Raw genomic sequence first — 26,855 nt, forward strand, 5'->3', positions numbered from 1 at the left:
ATAAATCTGTTCTACATGGAACAACTGTGTATCCTTTCTTGTCTGCTCTTTATGACGAGGGTGTGTTGGAGAGGTTACACTATGTTTATCCTGCCCACTTGATGGAAAGTGGGAAAATTTGTCACGCAATATGCCTTCATGTCCTTTACTGCAGGTTTGTGAGCCTCAGTGAAAATTAAGAAAACACTGCGGACACACATTACAAAGTTGATAAACCTAACCGAACAACATGAACATGGCAATCTGAAACAATCAAAAATTATAAATAAGTAATAAATTCCCTACACGTTTCCTTGAATAAGCCCACGTTTACCCTAAAAAATAATACGGACAAAAAAAAATCAGTACATGCAGTTAAAGATTCCTGCTTCTATGTGTATTCCATTATTATTGTGATTTATTATTGTGATTGGTGGTGCATGTGATTTCCTTGCTATTTTGTTGTGTTTCCATTCAATTTACTATTTACTTTCATGCCTGGTTTCAGGCTCTGTTACACTAGTTTGTACCTTCAGTGTAGGTTGTTAACGGGAGGAACGTGTTGCAGACTTTTTTTTTTTCTTTTTTTTTGACAGGAGAGATATTGTCGCTGTAGGGTATTTTTGTCTGTGTCTCGGCTCCTGTCAACATTTTTTTAACAACTTAAAGTCACGCTGCGGTCACGTGACCGAACGCAGCAGTCATATGACGTCCTGGTCTGTTTGTTGCATGCGGAGCTACAGCAGAGGACGTTAGGGGAGCCCTGAAGTGAATTTTTATTTTGTCCTAACCCGACCATAAGAGCTGTTTAGTTCATTTTTTAATATTTCGTTTGACGTGAATGAGGCTCAGCGATGATCGCAGGTGGGTTGCGGTTGTGTTTGCTCGTCGTCTTCCAGCTTGGTTTGCGGGCTGAGTACGCTCCCGATGAGGTGACCGAGCTGCCTGGTATGACGTTCAAACCCAACTATCGACAGTGGTCAGGATACCTCCAGGCCCGGCCAGGAAAGTTTCTCCATTACTGGTAAGGAACTGCTACAGACTGGCAGTGGTTGGCTTTCCTGTCTAACCTGGTCCCATATCTTTTTGTTGGACAAAAAAAAAAAAAAAATTGTTGTGCCGGTCAAACAATGGATGGCTTTAGCTCCCATAGAGGAAAATATCATGAGATAAGTTATTGCAGCTGAATAGCACTGCAACTGTATGTAAAATGAACAAATATGTCGTTTCGTGTAGACCTGCACACTGATTAACTGGTTGGACAAGTTTTAGAAAGTCCGACACCTCTTCATTTAGGGAAGTGAAACAAGAAAGAAAGCTAGATAAAGTGGTTCATCAATAAAACTAACCACATGATGACTTCCTTGCACTGCCGAACATAAAACTATATGCAAGCAATAAAAGTCTTGTGATTGTGTTTGGGTCTGTGGTGCACAGGGCAGGACTGCATTCTGAGCTTGGATCTTGTACTATAAACTTGTTTTATTTTGTATTTTTAAACAGATGACTAGTGAAAAGAATCTTTTCTCATTTTAATTTGTAACATAGTGTGCAGCAGATTAGAGGCATGTCACCTTTCAGTAGATCAGTCCGTATGGAGGACTAATTACTGGTCCTGATCTCCTGCAGGTTTGTCACTTCTCAGAGGGACCCAGTCAAAGACCCTCTGGTGCTCTGGCTGAATGGGGGACCCGGCTGCAGCTCACTGGATGGATTTCTGTCAGAGAACGGACCATTTCATGTGAGCATGCTCGCTATATGCACAACTACACGCGTGAGTTAAACAGACTGAAGACGCATTCTTGCCTTTGTTTTTTCAGGTAAATGACAATGGAGCCACACTGTATGAGAATCCATTCAGCTGGAACAAGATTGCCAACATGTTGTATCTTGAATCTCCCGCAGGAGTGGGATATTCCTACTCTGATGACAAAAAATACGCAACTGATGATGACCAGGTGAGCCCATTCTGTTAAATAATCAACAGTATTTATTTAACACCTGAAAAACATAGTGGATAAGCAACCATGTCAAATGTTCTCTTAGGTCGCTGCTGATAATTACAAAGCCCTGCAGAGTTTCTTTGCCAAATTCCCAAACTTCACTCGCAATGAGTTCTTCATCTTTGGCGAGAGTTATGGTGGAATTTATGTTCCAACGCTCAGCCTTCTCGTCGCCACAGGAAGTCCCAAAATGAATTTTAAGGTGAGGTGCTTTATGAAAAACAAGTGACGTCATTCCTAGTCTTAGTCATACGTACTTCCTGAAACATTTTTAAAGTGTTAGAAACATTTATTTTTGGACATTCGCTTCTTCTCAGGGCTTTGCAGTGGGGAATGGTCTCAGCAGCTTTGCCCTCAATGACCAGTCTTTGATCTACTTTGGTTATTACCACGGCCTCTTTGGAGAAGAGTAAGTGGCTCTTGACAGAGATTGTTTGCTTTGCTATGAGGGAATTTACGCAAATGCAATGCCAGCATGTAGCCCAACACACAACCTGCATAACTTTCAGTTCATCTTTGCTGCATATGCCTAACCAAAAATGGCCCTTGGTGGACCATGAGGTCAAATACAAGAGTTCAGAAGTCTATATAATGTGGAAGTCTGAAAACTAGACAAACAAGGCGTACAGCTGCATAGTGTATATGTTCACTCAGAAGTTCATTAGGTACACTCGTGAAACAATGCATTCTAATAAAACAGTCTTAGCTCCATGACTGTTATGATGTTCATTTTATATTGAAACAGTGTAAGAAAGGTGCTAATTCAACTGCATCATGATTTTGGATGATGTAGTTTGTTGTGCTGTTAAACTGTGCTGTTGAATTAAATGCAGCGGCGTTTCTTTTATTTAGCCTTGCCCACTGACTAAAATGGGGTTGTCAAAATAATAGAAACATGTGTCAGTACAACACGACACAATTCAACAGTACCATAAACCACAGCCTCCAAAATGAAAACGTAATTGGCTCAACAGCTATTGCAGTCTCAACAGGGTTTGAGCGTGATGACACAGGAAATATTACAAAAGCACATAACTTCACATAGAAACGTATAAAGACTGGAGAGAAGATATCATCAGCCAGATGGCACATTAAGACAACAAGTACGTTTCATAGTGCCTACATTTATTTTGTAGTGGCACTGTAGTACACTGCTGCTATTCACCTTCTAAAGTCATTGTAACAGATAACCAGTGATGGGAATAACGGCGTTAAAATAAACGGCGTTACTAACGCTGTTATTTTTTTCAGTAACGAGTAATCTAACTAATTACTATTTCCTCCGTTACAATGCCGTTACCGTAACCAACAGTTAAATGTGGTGCGTTACAAAAGCTGCGTAGGTGGTTTTTTTTTTTGTTTTTTTTTACCTCTGGGTGGGGTGGTAAGCCAATCAGCGCCAGGGCAGTGTTCAGTTGGGCGGGTGTTGTTTACACACAAACGCGCGCATAGCAGTATCACACAAGCATCAGAGATAGTCTGCAGCAATGGAGAGTTCAGAGCATTCAGAGGTAAAGTTGCCATTTTCAAGGTGCAAGTATAGGCACTACTTTAACCTCATTGAGGTAAAAGGCAAGAATGTACACGTGAAGTGTACATTATGCTCAGAAAAAAAATCTAATTCTTAGACGTATTTAAACATATTTTTTTAAAAAGTAATGCAATAGTTACTTTCCCTGGCAACTAGTTACTTTTATAGTGGAGTAATTCAGTTACTAACTCAGTTACTTTTTGGGAGAAGTAACTAATAACTATAACTAATTACTTTTTAAAAGTAACGTGCCCAACACTGCAGATAACCATGTCTCATTTTAATGTTTTGCATTATGTGAAGTGAGCTTCTCATCAAACCAAGGTATATGTTGCACATATTTGATGCAAAGGTTGTCGCCATATTTTGTGTGCAGCTTGTGGCGTGATTTGAACAAAAATTGCTGCAGCAATGGAAGCTGTAACTTTCACAACCCCACATCCAAGGACTGCAAGACTGTGGTATGTGTACGCTAGGTTACAGTATTCAGACTTCCTCTTGAACGACTGATTCAAATTTAACTTCCTCTCTTGTTTCAGGTAAATGTGGCCTTCGGTATTGTGTATGATAGCGGACTTAATGCGTATGCCCTCTACTTGAATTGTGAGGGTCACAGGGGCTATGCGAGGACCATGAGTCATCTGTTTAGGAACTTCAGGAAACACCCACACACTCACAAGGTGACCGTTTCCCCAATGCAAACAAGTATTGCTTGTTCACACACCTGTGCTTCAAACACTTCCTGTTGTCTTGTGATGTTAATGATAAGAATCTGAAATATAGTTTTCAGGTGCAGCGACACCTTCTCTTGGTGAAGTCCCTCCCTGCATCAACAGCACAGCTCAGACGAACTGGCTGAACAGAGGCGATGTGAGAAAAGCTTTACACATTCCAGATACTTTGCCACCTTGGGACATCTGCAGGTACATGATGTTCTCCCTGTATCTAGTTTTTCTGAAGAAGTTGCAGTATTCCAAAGAAATCATCATATCAACCAAAGACAAATACATTTTTATATTTTTGATCTGAACACTATATTCACTTACAGCCAGAATTCAAACCTTGATTGGCCTGTTGAAAGCACTGTTCCTCAAACAGTGTGCAGATTTAGATTTAGATTTGGATTGCTGCAACAGTTTTTCTTTTTCCTTTTAATTGTGCTTTGAGAAACCAGGAATATATTTAGTTGAACTGAAAATAGTTTTTGTCATAAAAGGAGCAATGTAAGGCAAATTGTTTTGTGAACGAAGAACAAAATATGAGATCGAGTTCTTAGAGGAAAGTAATCATATTGGATTATGATTCATCAACATGTGACAAAGGATAATTTACTTATCAGCAAGTGCACGAAATAAAATGATCATCCGCCCTCTATATTTCACATAATGGAGAAGTTTGAGAGATTTAAGAGATTATAAAAATATTAAGTAACCTGTACGTGGAAGTCAGAGATATGTTTATCATGATAATGATGACGATGTGTTTTTGTTGCAGTGATGATGTTGGAGGGCAGTATAAGATCCTGTACTTAACAGTGAAGGATGTATATCTGAAGCTGCTGTCTCTGGGCCTTCGGGCGCTCGTCTACAACGGAGACACCGACATGGCCTGCAACTTCCTGGGAGACCAGTGGTTTGTGGAAGACCTCGGCATGAAGGTGGCTTTTTTTTCTACAGATCTTTGGTTCTTTTCCCTCTGCTAGAGGAGTAGCTGCTAAACTGCACTAATATCTTCTTCCTAGGCAACGACCAAGTACCAAACCTGGATCCATGATGACCAAATTGCAGGTTTCTATCAACAGTTTGGAGACATCACTTTTCTGACAGTTAAGGTAAGGATTCATGTGTTTGCATGGCTGTCCTGTTTAACGCTGGGAACATACTATTTTAAAAAAAATACTGCTTTGCTCTGTTTCAGGGTGCCGGTCACATGGTCCCTCAGTGGGCCCCAGGTCCAGCTCTCCACATGTTCCAGTCTTTCATTACAAATGGCACCTACTGAGCCTTGATGGACACTGTATTCTGTAGTACATATCCTTTGTTAAACATTACATTTTCTCAGGGTAAATCATCTGAAAGGACAAAAGCACTGTTGTGGCACTTATTTGTAGTATCGATTCCGTACTTCAGTTCTGTGCTGAATCCTTGGACACATATGTGGTGGTGGCTCTTCATTAGGTGAAACAGCCTGTTTTTAATTGTGGTCCTTTATCTAGACTAGATCTGAAAGGGGGAAACCACATGACTCATAACTCCAGAAATAGCTTGCAGAACTTTAAAGGGAAATAAGCTTAAGCAAAAATATTACTGAATACTTGGTTATAAATCACTCTTGTCTTCAATGTCACCGTGAGCTAGTGAAACACTTTTAGACAAAGGTCTGACTCAGTAACAGACTACCCGCCTCACCAGGGAATGATGAGTTAAAAAGGGGGGCACTATGCATCCTACAGCGTTCACACAATATTAATGATATTGATGTAAAAGTGTATGCTCATCCATGGTTTAATAAAAATCAAGTGTATTGAATTCAAAGGCAGAATCAGAAAAGCTCTACCTGTCCAGAAGTTTAAGGTTGCACTTTGTATCTTTTGAAGCGGTTGTTGTCTGTGGCACTGCTTCATGCTGTTGTGGTAGAAGCTTTTTCTTTTAACTTACCGACGATGCCCAAAATGCCTGGATCAAAACTCAAACTCAATTTGTATACTTGTTTTTGTCTTTTTATTAAATGATTTTTTGAATGCAGGTTTTCCACATTTATTCGCATGCCTTCATTGCAGCTTACTGATTTATAGGTTCCTAAAACATTTCTATTATAAAACGTCATGAATTCAAGTCACCTTCTATGAAAGACCGTGGGAACACATGGTGAAAGTGTTCATCTTTCCTGCCAGAAAACAAAGTCAATCAGTGACAAATCATATATGCAGCTGATGAACTCATGACCAAATAAACTGTTGTCTGCAGCACCAAAAGAGTAAGAGGTAAAGAAATTGCACTGAAACAGTTAAGCATTAAACCCAAACCAATATATATATATATATATATAAAAAAAAACTATTTGTATTACAACACTGATTGCATGAAATGTTAAAAACACATTAATAAACCATTACATTCAGAATTATATGAAAAAAACTCCCTTATACCTTCACTGTCCCTCAAAAAATAAAACGCATTTTATATTATTGGGTTACATAAGACAGGAAACACAGGGCTTCCAAGGCTAGAGTTTCATCTGAATTATAACTCACAACATCCTTATTAGTTGTATTACAGATAAATTACATAAAATGATTTTGGTATCTCAATGACTGAGCTATATACGTTAAGTAGGCAAGAATTTGGATATTGGGGCATTAAAAAAAAATAAAAATAAAATATGGTCGTACTTTGGTTTTAGGCAAACATAAAATTTCTAACATCTCATTCTCAAGCTTGAAACATTAAGTCTGCAGTTTGACTCCTTTGCAGTGACTCCACTGTGTCTAGCCCGTGCATCCAGACATTTTGTGCAAAATGAATGCCGTATAGGTTGCTTTCGCTTCTTTTGCATACCTGCATAAAGACAGTATTATATGTCCAACTCTTGCTGTGAAGAACCAGCACTCAAGAGCTGGGTCTTCACCTCCTGAATATGGAGGTGCTGCTCGTCTTGATCAGCCCGCAGGTAAGCCTCTCTAGAAGATAATTGTTTTACACACTGTCACTTTGTCCTTCAATCTAACCACACAGCCAAGTGTAAAACCACCTTCATACTAAGTCTACTTAAAAAAATATAAAATCAGCAAAACTAAAAATAAATAACTCAAGATTAATTTGATACATTAGTGGTATCACATTTGAGTGACTTGGAGGTAAATTACCAAACCAGCTTGCACTGCAGAGCCCTGTAATTATGCCGCTCATTAAATATGCAGTGTTGATCTAGCGCTCCATTCAGTTTTTCTTTGGACAACAGAAATTATCAGTAGTGCCAATTTAAAGAGTGAACCTGGATTAGATTATCGACCTTGTCACCGACAACGCAGTAAGTCAGTACTCAACGACGAACCTGTACTTTGACATGCCAGTCAAAATACACAAATTGGTACAATTTCATTATTAAAATCAATTTGACTGTAAGACCTGATGCGAAGTCCCTCAGCCCTTGGAAACAGGACAGACATGTGTCACCCACACAGGGTCCAGAGACAGGACAAACCTGTCTCCGGGAAGACAACACAGCCAAAAACATAAAACATGCCATTAAAACTTAAAATAAAAGTGTCTGAAGTCACTCTGTGGTCTTTTGTGACTCTGATTGGGGAAAAACGCTGTAGAGCTTTGGAGCGGATGATGCGACAAGCCATAGTGGTCTTCTCTTTTTTTCTTTTAAATGAGTGTCTTGAGGTCCTTCATCTCATCCAGAAGTCCAATGTAGCAGCAATAGTCTGAGAACCCCCCGTGTTCATTACTGAGGACCGTGCTGGTTCCTTTTAGCTGACAACATCTTGATAGATGGAGTTTGTCGTGGTGAGGCCAAAGATGAACGCTCCCAGTGTAACCATGACAACTCCGAGGACCACCAATCCATGCCAGCTGTAAAAGAGACCATAAATGTTGAAGACAAATCCGATCAAGAAAGTTTGCTTGAACCTACATTTAACACCTTTATGCTGAAATAGAATCATGTCCCTAAAATAAAAGTTCATCGTGCGATAATCAGCGAATAATGCCCAATTGCACATATATTTAAGTAACCGTTAATGATCACTGTTTCCCATAGCCACTCTGTTAAAGTAGCATGCAATCACACACACAAGGAGAGCATTTCCATACAGGACCACTCACCCTACTTAAATCATTTTTAGAATATTCTACAGAAACACAAAGACATCCAGGAATGAGAAGCTTCTCACCTTGCGGATCGACTGTCCGTCTCTGATAGCTTGGCTTGCATCAAACACAAACCTGGAAAGAGAAATTGGGACAGACATTACAGTCTGAGTCACAAGAACTGCACAGAAACCCAAAATAGTGCCAATGATGTGCAGCATTACCTGGGAAGACAAAGATGAAGCAGGCTGCCAGGCCTCCGATCAGCGAGATCACGCGACCGATGTCTGGGATAAAGAGGGCGAGGACGAGGGTGACCACAAACCACACGAGCGTCTGCAGGATCCTCCTCCACTGCTCACGACGTACATTGACCTCCACCTGTTCGCCTTGGAAACGCAGCCAAAGTCCCTCTATGACTGCCCTGGAAGATCAGTGATGATTACAGCAGAGTGAAGTGAGGAAATGCTCCATAAACATCAAGGAATCGTAAAATACAGGAAAGTTGTCTGAACTACACAGTTTCATACAGATTCATAATAATAATCCTCTGCCTTTCTTTCTACAATTTCTGAAAGGTCAGGACAGCTCTAAGAACAATATGGCCTCTAATAATCATGATTTGATTTGGACAGATCACATCTAGCCAAAGCAAAATACATTTAATATGATCATCATGTCTGCTGGCAGTGATTTAGACTCTTTAGTGTATCTCTGTGCATCAGTCAAAGCAACACAAACAAAATGATTTAATGTAAATACTTCATCCACAAGAAAGCACAGATGACTTACAGTTTCTCTCCTGGCAGTGATTAAATCCTAAAAACTCATTTGTGTTGTTAGGTTCATTTGGCCTTTTTATGTGGTAGTGGAGAGACAGGAAGTGATGGGATAAGAGAGAGGGGACCACATGACGAGAAGGGTGCAGGTTCAACCACTACAGTGACCAAGGAAGCTTGCAGGGGGAGGTTTTTCTAATAAATATAAATCACTTCATGCCTTAAAATGATTTGCATGTAACGCTACACAAATCAGTTAACATGGAAACCGATTTTTAAGGAGTGAATTTTGCAGGGTCGCCTAAAACTCGATGAGGTTATAAGAAAAGCAATAACTTTGTAATACATCAAGGTCTCCTTAGATAAAAGTTATGGTTTGAACTTACTTCTTCATTCATAGGTTGTGTTAAACTATGATATGAGAAAATGTTAATAAAACAAATAAAAGATTAATGGTGCAATTTGTGTATTTAGTGATTAGTCAATAGAATATTTAATTTTTGGAAAATAATTGACTGTTGAAGCTCTAATCAGAATGATAATAAATTATATGGATCTTTCTCTACAACATTAGAAACATAATAATAGTCAGCATTAGTCTTTGGCTACTTTATCCAATGGCTGGATAAATGAAAGACATCTAATTTATCGTAGGCCCAGTGATTGGTTCTAACATACTTTACATATATTTGTTACATATGAAACCCTGGCTGTCTGAATCAGTGTTTTTGAGGCCATCATTGTCTCATCACTACAGCTTCATGGCAGAAACGTTCAGCCACAAAATCTTTACAATAAAAAAAAAAGTTAAGAGACATTCAAGTTAAAAGCTAGATACTAAAATAGGTCAAATAGTATCTTACTATTTAGGATGCAAAAATGGGTCAACGTTAAAATGCCAGGCTAAGTTCTTACCTTGATCGCAAGTCAATTCATTTTAGCGTTTGTAAAACACATTATTAATTGATCATCATTAGTGCTTTTTTTTAAGACTTTCTTAAATGTCCATATCAGTAAAAGCCTCAGAAAAAAACAAACAAATCTTACCTGCCACAGAAGTGTAAAATAGGGTAGGAGGTGATCACGCAGATGACAATGAAAGCTCTTGCGATGGCCACAGCGATGTCATTAGAGGGATAAGACATCAACACATCCTGGCTGACGCTGGAGCCGAATGTCAAGAACCCACAGACGCCTGATAATACACAAAGCACATCAAGCATTTACGTATTGACAGCCAGTCACAAGATGCCGGACAGACCTACACAATAGGTGTCTTTTCAGCATAATCTAAATTAGCATTTTAAGAGTAGAACTTTATATGTGAGGCATGTGACATAAGCTAGACACATTCTCTGTTTCAGACAAGTGTTAAAGTCTAGTGTTATCACTGTTACTCTGTACATGCAGCTTCTTAAGTTGATACTGAAATCAACTTTTGTGAGACTTGCATCAGTGTCACGGGTACTGAGTACACACTGATGCAACCAATGCACACGTTGGCTATACCTGTTCCTGTGTAAACAAAAAGGCAGATTATCATGCTGAGGGTGACAACAAGTCCCCAAGGTTTGAGCTCTTTCCTCCTCATGCTGTTGAACACCGGCACGCAGCTGACATGGCACTGTAGAGAGAAGCAAAGGGATCAATATATGGGTCATGAATCATAAAGGGCGTATCATCTTAAGATCTCAAGTAATACCAAATGAGATACCTGGAAACCAAAGCATATGGTGGGCATTGCATTGAAAACTGCAGTCCAGGAAGCAGAACTGTAACAAACACAATGATTGAGCAACTCAAGCAAAGCAAGGTGACGAGGATGCAGATGTTTCTTCATGAATGAGTTGATGGACAGTGCCAAAAGAATTAGCAGAACGTTTTCTTTGTAATGAAGCTGTTAGCTGCACAGTGTGTGAGAGCAGTGTCACGGAATGTGTACGAGGCTCACCTGCTGGGGACATAGCCCGGCGTCAGTTCTTTATCCGGCCAGATGTACTTTACAATGATCACGACGGTGACATACCAGGTTCCCATCACACTCAGGGCACTACATAGCGAAGAACAACAATTATCATGCAGGGTAATGGGTAAAAAAATATATATATTTTAATTCTCACAGAAAATAAGCTCTAGACTGAGAGTGAAGGAGCTCTGTACCTGGCATACTTCTGAAAGCCAATCTCTTTTGGGATGGAGAGAGGAAGAATAACCACAACTGCAGTAACTACAATGGTAAATTTGCGGTCAGTGTACCAGGGGCCGCTGACTAAACCATCTGGTTCATGAGCCACTGCAGCGATCACTGCAAATAAAAATAGAGAGGGAGGCAGTGAAACATACTGATGCTGGAGGAGGGTTCTGTAAACTGCTGTACACATGACATATGTGGATGGCAAAGCAGATGATTAAAGTCACAACCACTTCATTCACTTCAAAAGACCAAAAGGTCACCAACAGGCCGGAGTAAATTTTCTACAATGTCAGCATGTCAGTGCAAGGAAATGCAAGAGTGGGTCACATGAGAGGCAAATATACTGAGTGGAGAAAAAAAGCTGAGTGGTGTCCTCTTTGACGCTCTTTGCCCTCGTCAATGATGGCACTGCCTTTTTAGAAAGCATTGCTGCACTAAACATCTTCCACTGTTCAAACATGCAGATCACAGCTAATTAAAAGGACAATAAGACAAAGTCCATGTAACTGTACATTACGGAAAATAAAACAGTACCAGTGGTTTGACTGTCAGAGGTGAGGGGAAAAATAAGGTCAATGACTTTCAAACTAGTCTGACTTACAGCGATCCAGCTGGTCTCCAATGACTATAAAGAAAGCAATGCAAGTGCCAAAGGTGTAGACAGCAATCGCTACTTCACATATGATGCCTGTGACTTTCCCACAAGTGGCTCGAACAACCTCCTGATAGGTGCCCTCATTGCTGACCTGAATAAAACAAACGGATTATTAAAAACGTGACCATGCGGTACATTCAGCAGTAAATAATGTATATATATTTGATTTATTGTATTGTACTTTAATGCTTTGCTTTGGCAATATTGTTTTTTTTTAAGAAACTTTCATGCCAATAAAGCCCATTTTGAATTTGAATATAGGAACTGACATTTACAGACAAAATACATTTCTCCCATACTTCCTCCGCCACCACATAATGTGATATGTTTGCATTAAGACAGATATGTGTGAACAGACATAGGCCCTGCTCAGACCTGGTATTAACATGTGTAATGTGTGGATGGACCACAAGTGGGCAGCTTAAAGTGTAGAGGTGAATGCACACAAGACACATTAAGGACATATTTGCTATCCGCATGCTGAGACCCCATTTGGAGATTATCTGGGCTGCTTGTGACAACATTTATTCAGCAGTGTGAACACGAGTGGGCATGAGGCGCATTTTGCGAGGTGTGAACACAGGTACTACTTGGAGCTGCCCAGGATGCAAACAGGTCCGATCAGGGCCAGTGAATATCCAAAAAAAGGAACTGAAGAAGCTACTCGGATGAGTGGTGGAACGTCTTGTCAAAAAACTCTTTTGGATACACCATGATGTGGATGACGGAGAACCTTCACAGACAGGGCCAGTGAAATTAAATTGGGGCTCACTAAGTCTATGAAGGCATGCACCTGCACTCGATGGCTGTCATGTTCCCTTTAGTCTCTTTTTGCAATATATGCATGCACAATTTACACAATGTCTGTCTGCATCTCCCTTGAGAGCTGGGTTAACTTGTGCATGTTTTACATGCCCTCATCTTCACATTTTCCATGTTTCAGGGGGCTCTTTTCAGTCCAGCAAGTTAAAACTAAAAGTGATCTTTCTTCATACAAAATAAATCTATTCGTATGAGTTTTTGAAGACAGCTGGATATACCGTTGATGGTTTTTGCCTTTTAAAGCCACATACTGATGATATTTCTGAGTCAGGATGTTTGTCATCCATAAACTACGCCTATTCAGCTGACTCAGCTTTGGCTGAGTGAGTACATGTCTGAACAATTTAGGAAGTGAAAGTCTTAAGCTCTGTGCAAAGTTCTGCCTATGGTCAGAACTAGAACCACAGAACAAAGAAGCGTCAGCGTCATATGGCTACAGAACAGGGCGGAGAAGAAGAATAGTAAGAGAAGTAAGAATAAAGACATTCAAGTTCTGAAACAACACAAACCTGGGAGCAGTAGCCCAGGACCACCAGCCCACTGATAATGAAGATCAGCATAATCTGAAACACAAAGAACCAAGCAGCAGCACGTTATAGTAAACTGTCTATAATAACATTTGTGTTGGTCATGAGACAAACAGAGAAGGCAGGTGTACATTCAGTCAGCTGTTAACAGCTCTGACATTCAGTTGTGAAACTGGCTTGTGTGCGCTGTGAGCCAGCACTTGTTCAAGAAAATTTCACTAATTAAATAGTAATTTTAATAAATGACCTAAAACACCAGCTTCTTCTTATGACCGTAAATGTTTTCAGCATTAATTAAAGCCAAGCCCTTCAGGCCTCAGGTAACTTCTGAACACCTGTCCGCATTTTGAGCATTTACCATGACACATTATGAATATTCAGCTAATTATTTCAAATTAAACCGCATATTTATAGTCTTGAAGGGATGGGACTGGTAGAAAGGAATCTCCTCACCATCTGAAGCAATACTCCTGCAGTTACTCCTCCAGCCATATTGAAGGCCGCAGGGAAGTTGAGGAGACCTGCTCCCAGTGCTGCATTCACAACGATGAAGACGGCCCCAAGAGACGACACGCCTCCGCTCTGCCTCCTGTCGGTCTCAATATGCCCGACAGAATCCACACTGGGGCTCTGCAAGAGCCAAGCCCTTTCTCCAGAGTCATTACTGCCAACACCGCCCCAGTCTTCAACATCTGTGTTGATCGCCATGAGTGGACAGGAAGTAGTTCAGCCTCAGCGGCCTTACGCACCCCAGAAAGGTAGTCTCCAAGTGAGATAAAATTAGATACGAAAGTCTGGGTGAAGGGAAAATAAATGACCCAGCTGCAGTTGAATGTTTATGTCCAACGCCTTAAGTTCCACAACAGTCTGGAGACAGCTGACGTTTCTCTATTAGTGAAGGAGTGAAGATAGAGCCATTTGGTGACCAATCTGGAACAAAACATTGCTTGCATTTAGGCCAAGTTGCATTGGGATACAACAACTAAACAGCATGGTATCACTTAACATATAAAGTACATAATAAGTAGAAGAAAAGAGTAATGAAACTTGTAGTTGTGCATTACTGTAAAACAGGCTGTTATTTTGGTCAATACAACACATAGTGTTTGAGAAAGTTATCTTCACTTTATTTCATGCATTCCTCAACAAGAACCTGCACTACTATGGCAGTTTCTAGGTAGTGGTTCTGATGAACCAGTTCCTGAGTATTTTCACCCCACAAACAACCAACTACAACCAACAGCCAGAAATGTGAACTAGAAATTGGACTAACAAAACGGTCATATACACCAACAATGCTACAGACCAGGGAGTGGTAAAAGAGTCTTACAGTTTAAAAAATGAGCTTCAGATTATTAAGATTATCAATGTTTCACAAACTATTATTGTGTTACTGCTTTTAAAGGCCTGTGCTCCACAACAAACATAAATCTCAGTTTAACTGTTTACAGAAACTGAATCAGGAGAATAGAGGAAGGAGGAGATGACAGTGTCCATCTGACCGCGATTTAAATTACAGATTACAGCTATTTCACACAGACTCACCTTCAGCTGGATACAACAAATACAAGTAATTCTTTTAATGTGATTGGATTAGTGTCTTTCTTTTCATTAAAGTAACAATAGCATTTGTCAACGCAGCTGTGCCCTTTGTAATTGTGCCCTACGGTAGCTAGCTAGCAAACGATACATCCAACCAAACGCCAAACACAGCTAAGCACATCATCACCAAAAAGACAAGATTAACGCGTGTCTAAATTATGTACATTCACCATAGTGTCTTCGCTGTTATATATGTAGGGATAAATGCTGACAACTCGCCACAATACCTTCTAGCTCCACCGCCGGGAATGACTGAGCCCTGCCGTGTTTTTAACCTATTAAAAAAAAAAAACGGAGCATGTGACACTTGGTCACGTGACATTTTAAACGCTTGGTTTTGTGGGTATTGTAGTTTGTAACTATTTTAAAGCTTTAAAAAACGGTAAAAAATGTGTTGACTGTTTTTAATATTTGATTTGAAACTGTGCAAACTTAATGCCGACACCCAAGTAATTTATTATCCCTGGTGAAATGTGGTGATCTGACTTACTGAAAATTTATTTGAAGGAGTACAATACAAAAACATGGGGGTGAATTGAAATATAAATTAAAAAATAATTCTGTAACTTCATTAACTGCAATGAAGAATAAGCCAGTTTTAGACACATGAGACGAGGTAAACTGGACACAAGAGGGCAGTTACGGGAAAATAAAACAATAGAATAGATCATTACTCTATAATGATTTATTGTTTGTTCAATACAGTACATTACCAATGATCCATACTTAATGACAGAATGCAAACTGCACATGGCTGCAACGTGCCAGGTGTTTCTGAAGTATGAGCAAACCGGGGAAGTCCCCGACATTTCTAAAAGCTGTCTGTATTTCACTCTTAATAATGAACCGATTCATACAATGAAATGTGTTGTCTGGGTGAATGAGCAGCATGTGCATATTCCTGTGTTCACCCCAACCAGGTAGCCCACACAGAGAGAACATCAGTACTGGTATCAAGTACTTTCTTTATGAACATTAATAAATGGGGCATTAGATTTATCGCTTGTCCATACTCTAGTTTTGGCTTGTGTGCTTTAAAGTTACAGGGATTAGAAAAAGAACCAACTGAGAGACTTAAACCAAATAAGATTCACAAGTCCTAGTGGAAAAGCACTGAATGCAAGGAGATCGATGACCAAATTCCAAAGAGAGATAACAGAGACTAAATTACAACATGCTTGATTAGTTTAGATGAACAACATCAACAGAAAAGTGATAACCTGATTGCCAAATTCCTGTTGATACAATAAAGCCCGATGACAGAGGTCCGTCACATCCTGAAACTCAAACAGTGCCTTGCATCTTATAAAGTGCTACAACTCCACCATTATAACCCAACAAAATACTCATTTTCTACAGATTTTACAAAGCAACAAAGAACTTAAAATTAACAGACAGTCTACCAGTACCCCGATGTTGGTTCCTTGGTGTTTTACAGTGAGTGGGCCCTCAGCAGATAAACAGAACACGTATAGGAGATTAATAATGCACAGCCAACAGTTGATTCCACATAATAAATAAGTGTGTTTTACAATTTAGCAGGGAAGCCTGTTGTACGGTGAAATGTAAAAAGAGTCCAAACCATTTAACAACAGTAGCCGTCACTAGTTAATGATGAAATCCAATCAAGAACAAGTTTAAGTAAATATTGAATCTAAAGGTATGATGGAGGAGACAGAGAAAAAGTGACACGTGAAGCTCCTCTTCATCACTGTTCCTTTGATTTTGTTGCTCTCCCAGCAGGATGCACTCTACTTGGTGACCGCATGGATCCCCTCAGCCAGGTAGCCTACGTTCCCAGAGGACACACCAGCCATGGAAATTCTGCCATCCTTGGTCATGTACACTGAAAACTCCTTTGTCAGGCGCTCAACCTGCCGGGGAAAAAGTAACATACAGAACTCAAAAATGAGGCAGGGATGGCAGGATTGTAAACCATCGTCAATGCCTTTTTACTGTTGATAAAGCAAGAACTTCAAACTAACATGAGAAAAATGTTTAAGACTACAAAAAAGGGGCTTGGGATTAAAAAGTAAATCCTTGACTCAACAACCTTAAAAACAGATTTACAATATATTAAGACTGAATTAGAGCAGCTCTATGAGATTTTAAAGAATATCCATGTTGTCCGACAAAGCTGACTTTTTCTTAGTTTCAGACACTTCTTTGTAAACTGCCTCGCTGTTTTCAGCGTTAGCTGTGCGCTGTGAGCTCACAGGAATGCCTCAGTATTATGGGAATCATGCATCTGTGCTGTAAATGTGCAGCTAGAGCAAGCAGCTGGTTAGCTTATAAAAAAAAAAATACTTGACACAGGGAAACAGTTACAGTAACTGGTCGCTGAACAAAATTAATTAAATCCATCTAAAAGCTCTTCTAAATGCTGCCATTGCTCATTTCCAACGTTGCGTCACTAAATTATAATTTTTTTGCCCATTATCGCTACAACTCTCTGAATTTCATTAACAGTCTGTGGTCTCTTGTTGCCACATCGCTGCTTGTATCCTTCTGTGTGTACGCTCCTTTACAATTACACTTACTCTAACATACAGTATTAGCTGTTAACATAATTTAATAAAGTTGGTTTGATTTCAGGAAGGAACCATTTATAAAAAAAAAATAATAATGTGTTTTAATAAAGAATATATTTATCTGTAATTCTTTGCAGTAAAATGTCATTGAAAATGTGGATAAAACCTCAGTACCTGTTCAGGTTTGAGGCCTGTGAAGCAGAACATCCCAATCTGGTCAATGACGTGCTGCCAGTTGTGGCTGGAGCCGTGCTTCTTCAGACCGGCCACCAGCTGCTCTCTCATCTTAATGATACGGTTAGCCATGCCATGGACCTCCTCCAGCCTGGGAAGAATGAACACAGATAAGCACAGGGTCCACACTGTACATTTGGCCCAGGTGAGCATGTAATTGCATCTAAAAGCTCGTACCACAGAGACCGCAGGTCAGGTGTGTTGAGAATAGTTGTTGCAATTCTGGCACCGTTCATTGGTGGGTTAGAGTAAATGGGTCTGATGAGGATCTTGAGTTGAGACTCCACCCTCTTTGCCTCCTCTGCGTCGTTACACACTACAGTGAAGCCTCCCACGCGCTCACCTGTCAACATCAATATACACACACGCTGAAACAAAGCGATTTAGAAGGAGAGTGACCTACTCATGCCAGGAACACTGGTAATCTGCTGATGGTTAAAATCAAGTTGAGTTAGACTTTTGAGAAGGATTCAAGATATCCTTAATGTGTTTAGGCTTAAAACGCAAGCATAATTCAAATAACTATTTATTGGTGAACTCAATATATTGTAACTTTTAAACTCATTAGGCTATTAATGAACATAATAAATTAGGTTTGCAGTTATATGTGAAGGTCTCAGAATGTCAACAAGGGTTAGGGGGTTATGGTTATCTCTAATCTCTTCAAATATTTTAAAATACCAAAATTTAAACCATATATTACAATTTTATACTAGATGCTTACTTCCATTGCTCTGAAAGTATAAATATTTATTTTGATAAATCACACTTTTACCACTGGGTGGCAGTAAAACACAAAAATAAACATGCTTTACCTGAATTGCCAATACAGTTAATACTAAATCAATATGCACTTGTTGTCTTTATTAATATTTATTCAAGAAGAGCCCTGTACTAAATTGTGACTGACCATAGAGTCCCATGTTCTTAGCATAGGACTGGGACAGCACGATGTTGTGGCCCTGTTCAACGAAGTAGCGCACAGCCCAGGCATCACGGTCGATGTCTCCGCTAGCAAAGCCCTGGTAGGCCATGTCGAAGAACACCAGCAGGTTCCTTTTCTATGAGAAAGGAATACTGAGTTATTAGTTTCAAGCGAACACAATTAGCTATTCTGCAGTGCTTATCAATTGTGGGTTTTGAACTGTCAAAGATATAAAACAAGATATTTTATCAAAACATAACAAAATCTCATAATGACGTTCACTCACCTTCACAATGTCAGCCATCTCCTTCCACTGCTCCGGCTTGGGGTCCACACCGGTGGGGTTGTGGGCGCATGCGTGCAACAGGATAATACTCTTCTCTGGGATTTTCTGTTACATTAAAAGGGTTTCAGATTATCAACCTGCAACACCACACCTACTACAGACTCTCCTGGTTGACATTGTTTCCTTCTCTGATCCACTTAAATTAAATAAATTTGGGGCAAAGATGAAAACTGAACAGTAAACAGTAATAACATGAATGCATCTGTTCTTCAACTGTAAATTAGTATTAAATATAAAGACATGGGAGTACTGACATAACTTGAAGCTTATTGAAGAATTTTGAAAAGATGTACAGGACTGGATTAGCTGGACTGACAAATAAATCTGCTTTCAATGAAGTACGGTTGAAGTTAGTACTGAATTTCCATGGACTACATTTTACTCCACCATGAAAGGCATAATCTCATAATATATTAAACACAATACAATACAGAAAAAGATAGAGTCCTTCAATCAGACAGTCATGAGGGGATGATGGTTGCAAAAAAAATCCTTGAAAATGTTAATCATTTTCTCACATATTCCTCATTCATATCTTACAGAGATGTCCTCCAGAGCTCCTTTGAAGTCAAAGCCGCAGGTGGCGGGGTCATAGTATCGGTAAGCTTTGAGCTGCATGCCTGCATCTCTGAAGATGGGTGTGTGGTTTCCCCAGGAGGGTTTGGGCAGGTACACATCAAGGGGGCCTCCATGGAATCGAGACTGTAACAACGAAAGACGTGGTGAGACAGCCAGCATTACCTAAATACATTTTTTTTTAACTAATTTTGTGCCACTACAAGAAGCCCTCACCAAAAAGTTGGCTCCAATGCGCAGAGACCCAGTTCCTGAGATGGTCTGCACAGTAATGTTCTGTTGGGACAAGAATACTGCTGCACTGATTTGGACTTAAAACAGTCAGGACTGATGTGAACCACGTGGGATTGGTAAACTTACCCTGCTGCTCTTCAAGACCTCATTATCGGCACCAAAAGCCAGCTGAGCACAAGCCTTGGTAAATTCCCCAAAACCACCAATGGGAAGGTACTCTTTATCCAGCTGTTTGGCTGCAATCAAAGCTTCTGCCTAGAGAAAAAGTGCAGAATATCACTACTTTGTACATCTGTTATTTGGTCATCTTTTTTTTTTTTTTTTTTTTTTAAAAAGCAAACAGTGTTATGACAATGCAAAATTATGTGCTTTATTCTACATTACGCTGAATGCTAAACAAAAGTACAGCACAGGGAGAATGTCACCATGAGAAAGATCCTGAATCACAACAACCTTTAAACCCTTCTAACACCCAGTTAAAATATAAACTGTCCAACCCCCTGACCGACCCCTCAAGTTTCTAAAGACCTGCTTAACAGGCCACATGGTCTCATAATTCTCATAAACCGAGAATGACTGATAATACTGCTTCCCTTCTTTGGGTGAATGGCGTGGGATAAAATCACTGTCTGAATTTGTCAGAAAAATGTAGCAGCAGTGGATCCACTGGAGAATTTGGTGACAGTTGTACCTTGCGAACACAGCTGAGGACAAAGGGCTTTCCCTGGTCATCCCTGTAGGCTCCCACTCCCAGGTTCATCTTCTTGGGGTTGGTGTCCCTCTTGAAGGCCTCGGTCACCCCCAGGATGGGATCGGGGGGACCCATCTGCACTCCACCCCACCATGAGCTGCAAAGGCACCAGATCAACAGTCATGAGGAGGAGAAGAGTTCATCCATGCATACTAACCTGACAAACTGATTTTCTGTTCATTAACACTAATGGACCTTCACATTTTATAGGAACTGCTGCCTCTGATGTTTTCATGGCCTTAAGTGACACTGGTGACACAGTTGAATAAACCATGCTTCTAAAACATGCTATGGACTTAACGCTTGAGCTTAACCCCTCATGTGACCAGGGGATACGCCACTGACGTGGAGACAGAGGAACGACGCATGCTCAGTGGGCACAGGTTTCATGAAACAAATATTGTAATCCATTCAGAAGGTCCAGGGTCCAAAAACAAAAGTAGAGGTTAATCTGGGTCTAAACACAAGCCGTCTCTGTAATAACTCCCACACTCACTAAGTCACTAGTCCTGCCATAATTAACCCTCAGTAATTATCTCATTTATTTTTTTAATTAATTATGGCAGAACGTAATGTTGTTCATTACGTCCTGCCTGCCAATTTTATTTCCTGATGTTTCATTAATGCATGCTTTTAATAGTATTTACAATGGCATTGTAGGATGTTCTGTTTCTCTTTTTCTTTTTTTCTTTTACTGGAAAAAAGACAATTAAAAGTAAGATCATTCTTAAACATTCATTGGTTCTGTGTTATGAAATAGTATGAGTAGAATTATTTTTATAATTTATAATGAACAAACAACATCTACTACTGTAAGTGTAGAAATTACAGATCTGTGGAAATACCTTATTGGAACTGAGTAATACTTGCACTAAAAAAATGTCAAAAGATAAAAGGCAGTAGTGTGAGTAGGCCACGATAAAAGGCAGCAGTGTAAGCTCCATATCAGAAATGTTGAAGTCTGATCTCTTGACCTCAGTCTGACACAGTTAACAATTTATTATGCACAGTGGTGCAAGCTGTGTCAGTGGATCCAATCCACTTCAGACTTGTATAATATAACGTGTATATTAACATAGCATGAGTACACACAGAAGTCTTTATAGGGAGTACCACTCCTCATCATTAAACATTTCAGCAGTGATGACTGCTTTTATCTCTGACTGAATATCTGCACTGCTAATTGTGTCAACAACGAAGAACATCTGAACATTATTGACCGCTTTGCAACTGGCTATTTAGCTACCTTATCTATGTCGAGGATTGTTACATAATAACTGCCTTGTTGTTGCCTTTTGTACTTCAAAATAAACTGGCACATTCTGCCACACATTTGCTTGATAAGTGAAGATTGTGACTCTACTCCACTTAACTCCTGCCCTTACTCACATGTCATTGTCTCAGATTTCTTCTGCTTTGTAAACCCTCCAAATGTTGGTGCTAAATTTAGGACAGCACACTTGCAAAGGGCAAGAGTCTGCAATCCTCCAATATTAAAACACAGATTACGTTGAGTTATAGCGTTGTAATGACTACACTCATTGAAAAACATGTTTACTGCACAAAAATAATGGACTGTGACCTTGGTTAAATAAAAAAGGCGTGTATGAAAGTGCTAGATGAAACCGTGCAGCTGTACCTTTACAACTATTTATAACAAAAATTACCTTTGTGAAAACTATAATGTCGATACTGTGTCAGAAAAGTACTGTCAATGTACTTCTGTTGTAGTTATTGTATTCCAGATGTATCACTAATCCCTATACAATCACTTGCCAGTTTATTAGGTACACTGGTGAAAATGAATGGATTCTAATACAACAGTGCTGCACTAAATCTTCCTTTATGAAGGTTCAGTTTATGTCATATCTGGTAATCTATGTCATCATTGTGGAAGATGTAATTTGTGGTGCTGCTAAAGTGTTGAATTACTAAATTACTAAAACTGAGTTGTCAAATTACAACATAATATAATTAAATAGTACATCAAACCGTAGCCTCCGGCTGAATCAGCAGCTCTCTGTTATTTTAAATAAATGCCATAACTTTCATGAAGCTGAGATTTGCGCATGACTGTTAAAGCTGTAATCATTTATTCATTTTTACTAGAACATCCAATAAACTGTCAAAGTGAGTGCACATGAATTCTGTCACGTACAGGGATAAACGTTATATACTTGTGAAGTTTTAAGTACTGCAAAATCTGAGAGTTCTTTATTTAACAAACGTGACATGAATGTGGCCATTGTATTTATATTTTAGTTTAGTCTTTTAAGTAAAAGACAATATATTCAATGTCTGTTGCAACTAAATGTGGTTTTCAATTATTTAGCAATTTAATCTGACAGTATAGTATTAGTATACTATACTGTCTCATATTGCCTGCATCCTGAACACAGGACCTTTGAACATATGAACTTCAGCGTTTGTATAGGGACCAGTAAGAGGGGAGTTATCTGTGATCAATAGACCAAAGGCCTTGTTGGCAAGTTAAAGACGAGGGCAAGGTTATTGGGCTCTGAAGGGTACCCTTTATAAAGTAACAGCTTCTGATACTAACCTCTAACATTAAATAATAACGCTTGGATGAAGGCGCTGGTACTAGTGTGCCTGAACATGAGATGACACAAGGAGGGGAAAAAAACTCAGAGAAACACCCGCGCATACGGAAATAGGAGAACACCTGCTAGCAAAACGAAACCTACACTTACACTTGTGAAGATACAATGAGAAGCTGAACAAAGCAGGTATATAAAGTTCTTCATTAAGCAATCTTCAAGTACAACGGCTACACGTGCACTAGTTCAAGAAAACAAAAGCGCAACAATATGTCTAAACGAGTTTGTCCTCCAAGCATGCTGTGAAAGGACACGCCGGTAGCTTCATCACTGGAAATAAGCCAATCAGCGATGAAAAGCGGAACACGGCAGCAAATCACGTCGTGCGATATCTCCAACTACGACAAGTCGGATGGATCAAACCTCAAACTTTACGTGGGATGTAGCTCAAACGCGTTCATATAAATCCTTAAAAGTTATTTTGAAATAACCAAGGCCAAATGGTTCATACTGAGTTAGCGTTAAATTAAAGTTGCGTTAATTTAATAAGAAACTGTGTTTTGCAGAATAGTAAATTAGCTGGCTTCTTGTTTTCCTCCAGACATCAGTGGCTGCTGTCCGGAACTTGTGCAACTGCCACTCCAACGTGACTTTCATCAAGCCTCACTATTAGCAACACAATGTTACAAATCTGTCTGAAGTCAATGTAGTGATACTCGGAAACGACGTCTAGAGTAACGTGAGAGTCGGAAACCTGCAGACCAGAACTAGCTACTGTCACAGATGCTAACCTGACAGCACAGCCGGGCCTGCTAAAACCATTTGACCCCTATCTATGATTAGCTCTCCAGCTAGTAGGCTATACAAGTCACATAGTAACGAAGCTTCCACGTAAACTTAGCAGAGTCGTTAACCTTAATACAGCGGGGTTTTAGCAGGTTGAGTGGTCGATAAAATGTGACATTAACCCAATATGATACGGGATCTCGACTACTTTAGTGCCCTAATGCCGAGTTATTTTTGCCGAGAATATCATGGACATGTACCTGTTGCGGGTAGACAGAACTCCCAGGGACGGGGAAATGTTCCCCAGGCAGTAGATCACCTTGTTTGACTTGAGCAGAGCCATTTTAGCAGCGCTTGGGAGCAGAGCCTTGTAGGATGTGGATGGATGTGAAGGGCAGGCGCGACGCGCGACGCACGGCGCTACGGCCTGAGTACGCGCTGACGTCAGAAGGCACGAATGTACGTCGTCGACGCAGTAAACCCACGAAGAAGAGCTGGGATCATGATCACATTGTTAATCCCTGGTCTGATGGGGATCATGGAGAGGGCTGCTAAACAGCAGGGAGAAGAAAACCACAAACATTAACACACACAATAAAAGCCACCTGACTGACGGTGTGGAGCACTCTGTGTTTCATGTTACCAAAATTATACACAAATTATACCAAACAATACACAGTAACATAAAAACAGTCCACAGAGAGGGCATTCACAGCTTGACCTTCTGACACTATTACGTGTGTACAAAGTAATACAAAATAGTGGCATTAGAGTACAAGTCATTTCCAAATTAGAAATAAGAAAACAGGTCCATTTATTTTTGGACATACCATTCTTCAATGCCGTCCATAGTTTCCATACGTTCAACAGTCATGTCCTGCAATGGTTCTTGACAAAGTATTAAAAATGAACATTTTATTTATATTTGTAATTGCTACACCTTTCCTACACCAAAGAATTAAAGCTTATTCAAGCAGCTATTCATCATCTGCACTAGTTTAGTAACATTAGGTAGCTACTGCTTATTGTTTATGCACTGTAAATTGCTCACTTTATCTGTTTTTGTCATATGCCCATCTCCTTTATTGTAAATTATGTTATGTTACAGTTCCTGTTTATAGTCTACTCACATTTAACGAACAAATCCATCTGTATAATATGTTCATAGTACCTCATTCAATCATTATGTATATCCTGCTCATTCACCTGTATATATGGTCTCACTTGTACATAGGTTTTGATCTATAAATAGTGTCCATATTACCGCACTATTTATGCCACGTGCACTTAGATGCTAAACTGCATTTCGTTGCTCTGTACATGTGTAATGACAATAAAGTTGAATCTAATCTGATCTGATCTAATCATACAAATATAAGTTCATATTTTGGAGAACAGCTAAAATAACAAAACATGTGTCAGTTTCCAAACATACGATGGGACTAATTGTATAAATACAATAAAAATACAAAATAAGTTGGTTGAAGTGACAAACACAACGTTTTTGGTAATGGTTATCTTGCTGTAGATTGCTTCTTTGCAGATTTGATTGCGTCCTAAAGTAGAGGCATTCTGTAGCTGCTCCATAGTCCACTTGAGGGCGATATCACACATTAAATCGTCTTTTGAACTGCTGCTACCGTCACGATTTCTCTACGCAGGTTTACTTTCTAGTAGTCTTGGTCTTCTATTCACTATGATGACAGATTATACCAAGATGGACTTGCACCTGCATACAGAACAGATTTTAATATTAAGTTTCTGTGGCCTGACCACACTCTGACAATCAAATGTGTAATTGTACGTCACCATTGGCAAAGGACTCTGCTATATTTGACTCAAGAGGAATTATCAACTACTATTAATGATTTACTTTCTTCATTTAACCAAGCACAAGCTGTTATGTTCCAGTGATGAACATGAATGTTGTTTTTTTTAATCAGTCTTAGAGGTTGAGGAGCTTCTGCAGTAAGTGCTGCATCAACTGAAGAGGAGATGTCATACAAGTTTGAAAGAATAGCTGCTTCCATGTCTCGTTGTCTGTGTGGAATGAACTGTGGCCTGGAAGAACATCATACAACAGAGCCTGGATGTCCGTGAAATGTTTTCCTGCAACTTGACAGACAACAACAGCTTCTACTGGCACACCAACAGAGTAACAGGGCAGGACGTGTTCTTGGCTTACTTGTGGCACTGTCTGTGCATGGAGATATGGGTGTTTCTAGCAAACCCATCATGTCACTGAGAGGAACACAGACAAGACAGAAGACAATAGCTTTTATAGTTTCCAGCGTTTATTCAGGTGCAACATCAAAAGGCCTGACCTGTTTTCTTATTGGAATAGATTTTAGCTGTATACTGAACGCCTTAGTGATGGTACTGTAAGCATGTCCAAGTATTATAAGTTGAAGTTGATATAAATACACTCCAAATCTTCAAGTATTTCTTAAATACTAGTTAATCCTAACCCCAGAGCAGAACTTAAATCCTTCTACTTTCACCCATAACTCGCTTGGTTGAAAGGAAATGATGACAGTATAATATCTAGTGACAAAGAGAAGTTAGAGTTTGAGGAAATGCGGGGAAAATGGAGTGGAGCTAGAAGAAACATCAAAATGGAAAACGCAGCAGGAAAAAAAGCAAGGAAAACTGATTAGAAAGATGTAATGCTGAGAGATGTTTCACAGTTTAGCTTAGATTTGAACAGAATTTTCTGAAAGCACGTTGTGCAGTATATTCTATATGCGCACAAGCAAGACTAGACTGTTTTTGTTGATGTAACTGTAAACCCCTTATTTAACCCTCGTACTTTCACACACACTGCAGCACAACAGCAACTCCAGCCACTCCTTTGACTCCTCTGTGAGGCTGTGGGTTAATAGTTTGTCTGCTGTGATGATGAAATGTGAAGCAGTGCAGAGAACCATTAGACATTACATTTTCTTTCATTAATCAACTCCAGTAATAATACTTGGCACGATGGGAGCTAATGGTGGATTCCGTTC

The 26,855-nt window shown here is 39.7% G+C and overlaps 3 protein-coding genes across 3 annotated transcripts; 1 reads left to right on the plus strand and 2 right to left on the minus strand.

The window, feature by feature from the left end:
* Positions 1–681: 681 nt before the first annotated feature.
* LOC311509870 (lysosomal protective protein) lies at positions 682–6,253 on the plus strand. The gene is made up of 11 exons (XM_084574919.1): positions 682–1,003; positions 1,609–1,720; positions 1,800–1,937; positions 2,026–2,184; positions 2,300–2,391; positions 3,890–3,974; positions 4,053–4,193; positions 4,297–4,436; positions 5,008–5,170; positions 5,255–5,344; positions 5,431–6,253. Exons 1-11 carry the CDS (start codon positions 834–836, stop codon positions 5,512–5,514), a joined length of 1,374 nt encoding a protein of 457 aa, XP_084431045.1. The 5' UTR covers positions 682–833; the 3' UTR covers positions 5,515–6,253.
* A 145-nt stretch (positions 6,254–6,398) lies between these two features.
* On the minus strand, positions 6,399–14,299 carry slc38a7 (solute carrier family 38 member 7). The gene is made up of 11 exons (XM_084574920.1): positions 13,761–14,299; positions 13,290–13,343; positions 11,905–12,049; positions 11,270–11,414; positions 11,061–11,159; positions 10,824–10,881; positions 10,619–10,733; positions 10,157–10,304; positions 8,555–8,754; positions 8,414–8,465; positions 6,399–8,093 (listed from the first exon to the last, which is right to left on the minus strand). The coding sequence occupies exons 1-11, from the start codon at positions 14,013–14,015 to the stop codon at positions 7,991–7,993; spliced, it is 1,374 nt and encodes a 457-aa protein (XP_084431046.1). The 5' UTR covers positions 14,016–14,299; the 3' UTR covers positions 6,399–7,990.
* A 1,280-nt stretch (positions 14,300–15,579) lies between these two features.
* On the minus strand, positions 15,580–24,284 carry got2b (glutamic-oxaloacetic transaminase 2b, mitochondrial). Its single transcript, XM_084541785.1, has 10 exons — positions 24,111–24,284; positions 20,447–20,603; positions 19,882–20,010; positions 19,738–19,797; positions 19,486–19,647; positions 18,886–18,990; positions 18,585–18,735; positions 17,852–18,017; positions 17,615–17,765; positions 15,580–16,783 (listed from the first exon to the last, which is right to left on the minus strand). Exons 1-10 carry the CDS (start codon positions 24,191–24,193, stop codon positions 16,661–16,663), a joined length of 1,287 nt encoding a protein of 428 aa, XP_084397911.1. The 5' UTR covers positions 24,194–24,284; the 3' UTR covers positions 15,580–16,660.
* Positions 24,285–26,855: the final 2,571 nt, after the last annotated feature.

The sequence above is a fragment of the Chelon labrosus genome (assembly GCF_963514085.1).
Source record: "Chelon labrosus genome assembly, chromosome: 3".
NCBI lineage: Eukaryota > Metazoa > Chordata > Actinopteri > Mugiliformes > Mugilidae > Chelon > Chelon labrosus.